The 10255-nt window shown below is 54.9% G+C and overlaps 3 protein-coding genes across 3 annotated transcripts; 2 read left to right on the top strand and 1 right to left on the bottom strand.

Annotated features, from left to right (window-relative positions):
- Positions 1-315: 315 nt before the first annotated feature.
- Positions 316-2628, top strand: CSUI_005150 (iron-containing superoxide dismutase; the record flags this gene model as incomplete). The annotated part of the gene is made up of 5 exons (XM_068065329.1): positions 316-367; positions 1373-1557; positions 1784-1825; positions 2001-2381; positions 2450-2628. The coding sequence occupies exons 2-5, from the start codon at positions 1437-1439 to the stop codon at positions 2626-2628; spliced, it is 723 nt and encodes a 240-aa protein (XP_067922697.1). The 5' UTR covers positions 316-367; positions 1373-1436.
- Positions 2629-2962: 334 nt separating this feature from the next.
- On the bottom strand, positions 2963-9033 carry CSUI_005149 (atp-dependent dna family protein). Its single transcript, XM_068065328.1, has 4 exons — positions 7867-9033; positions 7004-7321; positions 5992-6378; positions 2963-5280 (listed from the first exon to the last, which is right to left on the bottom strand). Exons 1-4 carry the CDS (start codon positions 8512-8514, stop codon positions 3814-3816), a joined length of 2820 nt encoding a protein of 939 aa, XP_067922696.1. The 5' UTR covers positions 8515-9033; the 3' UTR covers positions 2963-3813.
- Positions 9034-9237: 204 nt separating this feature from the next.
- CSUI_005148 (uncharacterized protein) lies at positions 9238-9567 on the top strand (the record flags this gene model as incomplete). Its single annotated transcript, XM_068065327.1, has 1 exon — positions 9238-9567. A coding segment is annotated over one exon (285 nt), but the record flags the coding sequence as incomplete, so codon positions are not given.
- Positions 9568-10255: the final 688 nt, after the last annotated feature.

Genomic DNA, 10255 nt, shown 5'->3' with positions numbered 1-10255 from the left:
ATATTGCGGCGTCCATTACACCTCCCAGCGTCCCCGGTTGTGCTGCTGAACTTCACTATGTTAAATGTGAGGTACCCCTACTGCTCCCGTTTCCCGGGCGCGTCCTGTTCCTTGTGCTACACGCTGGACCGCGTACCCTCCTCATGTGCCTCCTCTAAAACAGTGCGACTGTCTTGCCAAGAAACTCGCCCTCACGTTCATGCATAGCAGGATTAAACAAAAGGCGCGTTGCTCGCACTGGAGGGCATTACAGTTAGGAGACCAAACCAGGTGCTGAGTGATTTGTGTCTCCAGAGTGCCTCTTTTTTTGCGGCTATAGCAACCCCGCCGCCACCTCGAGAACACTCCTGCTCCAGCAGACACTTGTGTAAGTCTCCAGCTTTGAATCGGGTACCTGTTCGCAGTGATGATCTCCTCGAAACTGCTCTCGCGGACGCACGCCACCAGCTTCCACACTTCGTACTGAGGCAGCAAAGGATGACTTCGATGGCGTGACTCCTCCCTTTCGGGTGGGTAGGGATATCAGGTGTCGAGAGTGTTTCTGGGGTGTTACGGGGGAAAGCGAGCGAGGAGACTTCAGGTGGGAGAGCAAGAACTGCTAGCGGAGTGGGGGCGCAGCGTGGAGATAAAAGCGAGTACAGCTGAATAAGCGAGCCGAAACACTTCCGGAACCTGGGTCGATGTGAATGAAAAAGATGCAAGGCTGAAACCAAGAGAGGTTTGTTCGATGTGCCGCCCCAGCTGTGGCACATTGCGGAACAGGCCCCGCAGATAGCGTAGCACGTCCGCAGTAGACGTCAAGTGGGTTCTGAGTGTCTCCGATCTTGAAGGATTTGCGTAGCAACAAGCCCATACAGTAGTTTGAAGTCCGCTGCCTCGTCATTACCGTCACGTGCCGTGTGCATCCTCTAGCTGCTCCGCTGCGACTTTGCTTGGGCCGAACACCTGCCCTCTTCGGTGCAGTCCCGTGCTCCCAGAAGCCGCGGCGGCTTTCTCTTTTCAGTGCGGTACTGCATCTCTTCGAGACTGTCTGTGAACTAATAGGAGCTCAGAGAGTCCTTACCGTGAGGGCAAGGTAACACTAATGGCGGTCTGCTGATCTGACTCGCCGTACTCTGTGCTTCCCCTCTGGGACAAAGCGGCCAAATGCCGTACACGGAGCCGTCGCATGTTTGTCTCGGTCGGACAACAGACATGGTGACACGTCCACCATCAACACAACTCCGGCCCCTGTCTCCTCTGACAAGTGTGTAGTTGCAAACTTCTTGGTCGTTCTCCCGGGTGAAACTGGGCTGCTTAGATCGAGCTGTTTTCTTTTTTTCTGTACCTTTCAAACCGGTCCTCCACTTCTCCACACTGTACTTTTTCTCAGTGTGGGAGTTTCGCGGTCGTGGGTGGATCGAGCGCGGCAAACGCTCACTCGTTGTCCTTCCATCATGGCCTTCACTTTGCCACCTCTGCCATACTCTTACGATGGGTTGGCCCCTTACATCAGCTCGGACACGCTGCACTTCCACCATGACAAACATCATGCGGGGTACTTTGCCAAGCTGAATGGTAAGAGACGGAGAGTGCTCCTCGCGAGTTCTGCCGAGCTGCGGAAGTGACCTCAGCTGGGGCCGTGAAGCGACGGCAGCCTGTGACGTTTCTACCGCTTCTGCTGAAACTTTGAAGCCTTGTTCGGTGCGAGAACGGTTCACTGGGTACAAGTTGCTGCCTTCGCGGCCTCCTACAACCGTCCTGTCTGAGGGTCAGACTCATCAGTTGTGCTTTTCTGTTACAGGCTTCGTTGAGGGAACCCCGTTCGCGACAAAATCGCTGGAAGGTACGCCTGCAGGCCAGTGTGTGGTGGTCTCCCCGAGCGAAAGTCTGCAGGAGCCGGAGTTTCCCTGGCACAACAATACACACCGTGAAGTTAGACCGGGAGTGGGGACATTCTGCGAACCAGCTTTTTTCGGAATTCGTTGTGCTGGCTTGTGTGTGGACAAATCTTTTTGCAGAGGTGGTGCGCACATCGACAGGCGCCATTTTCAACAATGCGGCGCAAGCGTGGAATCACACGTTCTACTTCCAAAGCATGAAGCCCCCAAGCCTGGGTGGCGGAGGGGAACCCACTGGCAGATTGCGCGACGAAATCAACAAACAGTTCTCCAACTACGACAATTTCAGGGACGAGTTCTCGAAGCTCGCAGCCGGTCATTTTGGATCAGGCTGGGCCTGGTTAACTTGGGACAAGAACAGCAAAAGAGTGGGGATTGAGCAGACACACGACGCCGGGACCCCTCTAACAGAGCCGGCGAAAGTGCCTCTTCTCTGTTGTGATGTATGGGAGCACGCCTACTATCTGGACAGGAAAAACGACAGACCAGCGTACATAAAGGGTAAGCCTTGCGTATAAGGAGGGAGAAACAGCTCGGTGTAAGGAGACACGTCTCAGGAGTTTTTATAGGGTGCAAAATGTTTATTTTGCAGCGTGGTGGGAAGTTGTCAACTGGGAATTCGCGAGCAAGAACCTCGAGGAGGCATGCAAATGAACGGAACCCTAATCAAGCAGCAGCGGCGGTCCGAGACGAGGGGGCAACGCAAAACAGATGCCGTCCCCTCCCCAAACTGAGAAATGTGGTGTAATCGAGTAAGTGCTGCCGTCCGCGACGTGAGTGTCGTGGCCTGCCATCTTGTGAAGGCAAAGACATTGTCGTTACTCCACAGCATGACGCAACTTCTGCACATTTTCAGCCTAGCCTGGCCCCACACCCCCTGCCTGGTGGAGGCTATAAGCGGATGATTGCGCCTCAACTGCCCAACGTGACTGTATGGTGAGACCTCTCGACTGTTTTTGTGTCTCACGACTGTAAGTCGAAAACCACAAGCGGACGGCTGCACGGCAGCCGTTGAAAGAAGTGACGGCATGTCGAGAGTTCTCAGTTTACATCGTGTCGGCAGTTACTTTGCTGCAGAGAGGAGCTCTGCAGGTTTTCATCCACTAACACAGAGATATGTACCAAGAGCGAAAGGCACCGTATTTAGTCGGATGTGGTTCGGTTTTTCCGGGCACGGGAGGTAGCATCTCACAGGTTGTCCGAAGCCTAGTGACCTTACCCAGCCGTCACGGAGCAAAGGGAGTGGTTAGCCCAGCGCCCGGACGTACGGCTCGACATGTGGGTGAGTATTACCTTCCAAGGTGAGTAAAGCAAGGGCGAAGGCGGCTACCGTAATTCCGACAAAATGTCGAAGGTCCGGGGCCCCAAGGTCAGTGGCGAACCGCGAGGCGGGCGCATCGGCGGCAGCCAGCGGGCTTTGTGGAGCGTACGCTCCAAATGATGCACGAGAGGACCAGTTAAGGCAAAGCTCTTCCCGAGATGACGCTGGGATATGTACGCAGCGAAGAGCTCTCACACAGGCTTTTTAGTCCCACTGCGCAAATCCTGATTTCAGCGCGATCCCGCTGTGATTCGACCTTCCGTTCCGACCATGCCTTCGAAACAAACCTCGGGTGCAAGTGGGTTGCGGGGTGTAGAACACTGTGAGGAAAGCACGGGTGATTGGCGCTCGGCGACCATTGCGGAAGCGCTGAGCGACCGCCCGCTTCTCAGGGGTGGAACATGGGCGAACGGCGGGTGACCGCTCCCGTGGAAGACCACAAAGGAGTCAACACTAGAAAAGCACTATCAATCCGCAGACGCTGAGTACAGGTGGTGGCCCCACGGGCTCTCAATCGAGACCAAGAAACGCGTTGGGTCCGCGCGTGGGGAATGGGAGAAGCTCAGCATGTCGTGCCTGTTAAGTAGACGGACGCCATTACAATGAAGCCCCTCAAGTTGCCGATTGGACCGCCTCCACACAGCAACGAATGATGGCAGCGCCATAAATCTCGATCTTTCTCGGGGCCAGAGATCCACCAAGAATACGTTTCGTACTTTCTTTCTCGAAAAGCCCAGGCGACGGGTCGCGCAGCAAGGTAATCCAGTTATCGTCTGTCCGCGCCTGGCTGCTTTGTTCATCGACAGTCGGCCCTGCTGGCCTGGTGGCGCCGCCACTTGGCGAGCCACCATCCCCAAGGCCATTCTGCACTGGAGCACCCCTCTCACCCAGAGCGCCCGCTGGCCCTCTAGAATGCAAATGAACGCACACTTCCTCGATTTCTTTGTCCGAAAATATGCTGGATGCGTAGATGCCTTCTTCACGACCAATTCTGTTCGCTGTTTTCCGGAGGGCTGCTGCGATACGCCCGAAGGTAGTAGGCTGCCTGGGTGCACCATTCTCCCAGACTTTTCTGTCCACAGCTCGCCCGTACAATGGCGCTTCAGCTGGAGCTAGCCGACCCGCTTTGTGGCGTTTCGAAGGGCGCTCACTTCCTGAAAGCGCACTGGTGAAGGGACTGCAGTCATCCCATTCCGTGAAAAGCGAGGGGGACCCAGCCAGCAGTCGAACATCAACATTATGTAGCACCTGTTGTGCAGATCGAAACTGGAGACCTTGGACTAGTTCACGGGCACCATCCGTCAGCTGTAAATACGAGATGGTAGTGTACGGAGTATGGGAGAAAGTTTCTGACAGCAATCCGAGGCAAACAAGGTTCATGAGGACTGCCTGTAGAACCTCACCGTCGACGGGCAGTCCTGGCGATCCGAAGGTTGGCATTGTCAGCTTGCGTTTCCATTCCGTCTGTAGCTTCAGCAACGTCATTTTCCCAGCGTGAGGATCCGCTTTACCTTTCTCCGCTTCGTGCAGCACCTGCAGCGCCACTGCGACCGCCTCCCGTAAGACAGGCAGATTGCACTGGGACATGACTTTGAGAACGCGAGAATTCGTTCCGTGCGGGGTCTCGGTTTGCCTCCGACCTACCAAAGCCGAGACGCCCGACTGGGGATTCGCATCGCGGCATGAGATGCAAACGTCGCACATCCCCTCGCAGGAGACCGGAGTATCACCGAAGTGCTGACAGATTTGCTTCCTTCTGCAACAGCCACCTCGCCAGAGTTCGTCGGAAAACTCCAAACCGGTGCAAAAAGTTGCCATTCCATACAGCAGTCTCAAGCCAGAGGGCTCCCAATACACCATGACGGACTGCCGGCTGATGTCAGAGGGACGGTAGAGTAGTAAACAGTGAGCGGGCCTTCCATCACGTCCTGCCCGACCTGTTTCTTGATAGTAATGATCTAGTGATCTCGGTAACGAGTGATGTATGACAAATCGCACGTCTGCCTTGTTGATCCCCATTCCAAAAGCCAACGTCGCTACAACAACCGACACCGCTCCTTCGGCCCACAAAGTGTGTATCTGCAGTCGACACCAAGACCGCGCAGAAAGCACAAAGGCGTGTGCGAGCAGCTACTGCGGTACGCCTAGCGAAAAGCACAGTTGAGATGGCTCTGCCGTAGCCCGCCTACTTCCGGGATCCAGCGACTTCGGAAACCCCCGTAACCTGCCAACAAAGTACAACTTGTCTAGCACAAGCAACCATTCTGCGACTTCGCACACCCGCAACACTCTCCAGAGCATGTCTCGAACAGGCTTTTCTTTGGCTTGGACTTTCGACCGCCACACAAAGTGTCAAGCAGTTTGCTTGTTGTAGTCAGACCTCATGCACCGGTGGGCCAACATCTTCGTGACGTGCAGCGTAGCAGCGAATAAATCTGAAATCTGACCAAGCTGTAACATAACGTGCCGCCACGCTCAGTGAGGTGACGCCTGTACGATGTGGGAATCGAGTGCCATACAGAGACCTGTAAGCTACCATTCCGCCGAAGGAAACTCTCGGGGGCACTTCAAAGAGAGGATGATACATGATTCAACCAATCCTACCGAGAGCAACTGACCGCTGCGGAATTTCTAAAAAAAAAAGAGAACAGTGCCGTTGCTCGGCCTGAACTTCACGACGCCAACTTCGAGCTCCCACGGTATAGCATTTCCCGTCAGAGCTCACAACTGCTGTCACTTTCTCCCGGCTCTTTTTTCAGGTGCCACCAAACACCCCCGGCGCCAGCTCACCTTAAATCGTTCCGTCGGGCTGAGGTCGCCATGATAGAAAGCACAGGAAACTCCGAAGTCACGCTCGAGCGCCACACACAACATCTCCGCCTCTTTTTTCGTAAGACAGTACAAAATACCAGACTGATCCCCGAAACTTTTAATAAAGGCTGCTACCAGCTTGACCTGATCCTCAAATCCCTTGGGTTTGTACACAACATGGTAAAACAGATTAGGGCGGTTTGTGTGTGAGCGGAAAACACGGCTTCCGGGAACGCGCAGCATCTTCTTGATGTCTTCCACTACCGGAGGAGTCGCCGTCGCTGTAAGGGCGAGCAAGGGCACAGAGGGGAACTGGGTTTTCAGGAGAACCAGGCGTCGGTAGTCTTGTCGGAATGAATGCCCCCACTGCATTAACAGGAAGAAAAGTAGACACGTCCTCCGTCTTGGTGCGGTGACGCTTGTAGTTATTCTCACATTTCCTCCCACGCTGCAGCATGGCTATCAGGGTGTAGCGCGCGCCATTTCACAAAAATTACACCAACTTAGTCTCTGGTTACAGCTACGTCGCACCTACAATAATAATCTACACAGCAAAAGGAACGCTGCTGCAAATCTGGTGCTAGCGCCGCCTGCACCTTCGCAGCCAACGCCGGGGGTGCGGCAGAAAGCACCTGCTTCAGGAGAAAGCTGGTTTCGAACGTTCGCCCCAGATTGCACCGTACCACAACAGCAGCCAGCTCCGCTCGGCTGCACCCTTTCTACCGGGGACTGATCATCACGAGAAACAAGTGAAGTCATCCGGTTAGCCAGGCTCCTTTCTCGCCGTGCTGGCTGGAGACACGGGCCCAATTACTGCAGCTTCTACGAATAGCTGGAGCCTTCAGATGCAGACCGGTTTTGGGCGTCTCCGTACGCGGACCCGACAGCGCGGGGTACAAGCCCAACACGAAAAACGAAGAGCGGACACGCACCAGTCACATTGAGAAAGGGCCAAGCAACCCCGATGGCTGGCACGACTACGCGAACGCACCTGGGACGCGCAGTGAGCCTCGTCAACAACAAGTAGAGCCAAGGCTCCCGCTGCATGGATCCTTTCGAGCTGCGACATGAGGCGCTTGCTTTTTGCTATTCGCTCAGGCGTCACGTACAAGAATAAGGCGCTGCCTCCAGCGTCACTTCGTTGTTTAGGCAAAGGCTGCAGTTCGTCACTCTGAGTTTTTTTGGTGGAATGGCCGGGCTTCAGCTCTTCCAGTTCCTTCAAAAGACGCCTGACGCATTCGTTCTCTTCTTTCGAAGTCGACGCAGTCAAGAAGAATGCCTCCAGATGCAGAGCTCTCAGTGACGCGACCTGCCTCGACATGCAATGAATACCGGCAAACGCCAGGGTGTCGCTCCACGCGGCGCTGTACGGTCTGTTAATCCTACTTCAGAACCCACCCTCACAATGACTCAGGATGATAAGAGAAGTTGTGAGCACTCAGTGACGGAGAGAACTTGGTAGCATGAAAATGCCAGATCGAAGTGACCACCGTAAGGACCGCAGACTGCTTTGATCGCAGATATGAGCGCGCCAAACCTTGTGTACCCTTCTTAAGTCTGGGCCGGTCAAGTCGAGGTAGTCGGAAGGCTGAATGCGCACGAGGCAGCGTCCATAGGAAGCACCAGTTTACTTTTGCCCGTGACGGCACCAGGGCAAGATGGTTGCAGGAGATGCAGTGAGAGTGAAAAGGCATGGTACCTAATACCCGCTTTCTACTGATTTCAAGCCCGTTAGCCCCCTTGGATCTCACCGGTGCCTAGCAGAGTCAGCAGAGGGCAGTCTCGGAGCTAGCGCGCTGTCTGTAGTCCGAAGGGCGCGCATGGTGTCGATTGCCACACGGCGAAGCAACGTACCTGGTCCGCCATAAGAGAGACGAGGGGGGAGACGATGAGTGTGAGACGGCGGCCGCCCCTAACTGTGAGTGCCGGCAGCTGAAAACATAAACTCTTTCCTCCTCCCGTGGGCATGATCAGGATAGCATCTTGTCCGGCCAGGACCGCGTTCATAACCTCTCGCTGGTTGGTGCGGAACTCACGGACGCCAAAAAAGTGCAGTGCGCAATCCTCCAATGTAGACGTCCAGCTGAACTCTCGAGATGACCAGTCCGGCTCAGGTGCCTCCTTCGGGGGAGGCGACCCTGAACAAGGAGTTTCCTCGGCGCCTCCGTTCTCTCGCAGACGCTTTTGCAGCTGTTCTACCTGCACCTTCAGATCGGAGCGTTCACGGCAAAGGTGTTTGATTTGCTCGTCTATTTCCGTCAACCTCCGCTGCGCGTCCGTATAACGTTTCCGGAGACTCGCCGACTCTTCGGATAGAGCGGAGAGTTTTCGATCTGTGGAACGGCGGTCAGCATCGCCTGGAGACCATGTATCTTCCACGTCGACTGCACGGCTTTCAACCAGGCGCCGGCCTTGCAGGGTTGACACATTGGAATGCTTCTCATCGGGAGAACTCGGCGCGTCTGCTGTGTTCTCCAAGGCTTCACCAGCAGCTCTCGTCATCTGGTCTACAATGGTTTACACGTACAAACTGCGCGTGTCTTGTCTCCCCGATCGCGAGCTGATGAGGGGGACAACACAGAACGCCCAGGGAGAGGTGGCTTGGCTTAGTCCGGCCTAGCGCACATACACTTGCGCTTCGGTCCACGCGAGTCAATGAATTCGTTAACAGTCCGCCCGTGCACCAGGATGGTTCATCCTGTGGGCGAGCAACCGCCCGACACGGCAAACACGGAGGGAGTTAAGCCGGCCCCCTTCACGAGCGCGCGACTTCCTTGTGCATGGAAGGCTACTACAAAGGCCGCAGTTCATTGTACATGCACCGGAAGAATGAAGCATCACGGCAAGGCCAGCCCATGCGCTAGAGCTAGGAGTTGATCGAGTCGCGTCTTCGTAACGTCCAATGCATGCAAGAAACCTGTATGAGCCGGGCTCCAGTAACAGCCGACCCTTAAACAGACCCTGTCCGTTCATGGCTGTTGGGGATGTCTTCAAGTATTAAAACGCAACCAGCTCGACAACAGACGCGGAAGTTCACAAGTTTTCACGAGGCCTCCACGGCCACCGCACAGATGCATGCAGTGGAGCCCAGGGCGAGCCACGCACACCCGTGTGCATGCTAACAAGACAACCCTAAGTCAGCCACGCTCCGGTCAGCGATCTTTCGGACCGGACCCCGAAGTCGAGCTTCTTTATTGCAGCTGTGCTCTGCAACCGTCGTTGTGTGTCGCCCCTTGGCATGGAGACGCCGCCCGAACTCGTCATTGTGGTGCGTGGGTGCGTTAAACGAAGTGTGCGTGAGTGGGGTCTCGTACCGTCCTCTCATTTTACCAATATGTTGTCGAAGAGACCGCAAAGGAAAAAGAAATAATTTTGCTGAGTCCTCGCATCGGCCGTTTCACGTGGTAGCACTGCATGGTTTTGAAGAGAACAGGAGAGGCTCGTTCAGTGTTCTCTTTATGTTGCTTGTTGCTGTTATTTTTCCGATGGCCGGTAGAACCGTCTTCTGTTGACTGCGGCGCAACGACGCAGAAACACCGAGCACGGAAAATATACCTCAAGAACCAATGTGCTGCCTCCTACCGCGAAAATACAAGAGCAGCGCGGATGTTTCAAATTCCGAATCCTTTGGCTCGCAGTGCCGGAAACATCGTGCTGGATGTCGGCGGTCAGGCGAGGACTGCGTTCGGCACGCGTCGCTCTTCTTGGACGGAGAAGCGTCGCTCTTCCATCAAGGTGTTGAGGCGACCGCTTCGCGAGCCGAGCAACTAACAAATATCAGCGGCTTCTTTACATCTTATCAGCCACGATCGCACGTACTACAGGAACTAACGCAGCTGAAAATGACCGCAGACCAAACCCGCCATGCCGGGGCGGTTGGCCTGACGTACACTTAGTACATATTAGCACATACAAGTAGCGCTACTATAGGGTATTGTAATAGAGTATAAGACGACGCACGGCTGTACTATAGAATAGTATGTAGGCGGCTGCCCAGCAGGATAGCTCAGCGGGGTGCGACACCATCCAGGGTGGTACGGTAGTGGAGCACCGAGTGAAGAAGGGGGACTTCTTTGATTGTGCACTTTTTAGAAAGGTTCTTCTGTGTAGTACGTGGATGGTGTGTCTGTATAATATCGGTAATCAAAATCCTGGGACACTCCGTTCAAACCGACTTTGGAGAATCGATGCCATAAGTCCGCGTAGCCCGTGCGGCGAACGAACTTACCTGTTCCGAAGGGAA

This window comes from Cystoisospora suis, assembly GCF_002600585.1.
Source record: "Cystoisospora suis strain Wien I chromosome Unknown contig_2479, whole genome shotgun sequence".
In the NCBI taxonomy this organism is placed as follows: Eukaryota; Apicomplexa; class Conoidasida; order Eucoccidiorida; family Sarcocystidae; genus Cystoisospora; species Cystoisospora suis.
The sequence above is the reverse complement of the archived record's forward strand: the minus strand, read 5'-3'. Positions and strand labels throughout refer to the sequence as shown.

Coding starts and splice junctions, on each gene's coding strand:
- CSUI_005149 (XM_068065328.1), bottom strand. CDS start 8,514: ATGACGAGAGCTGCTGGTGAAGCCTTGGAGAACACAGCAGACGCGCCG. Junction 7,322..7,866: donor TCTCTCTTATGGCGGACCAG/GTACGTTGCTTC, acceptor ATGTCGAGGCAG/GTCGCGTCACTGAGAGCTCT. Junction 5,281..5,991: donor GCCCGACGGAACGATTTAAG/GTGAGCTGGCGC, acceptor TGTCGACTGCAG/ATACACACTTTGTGGGCCGA.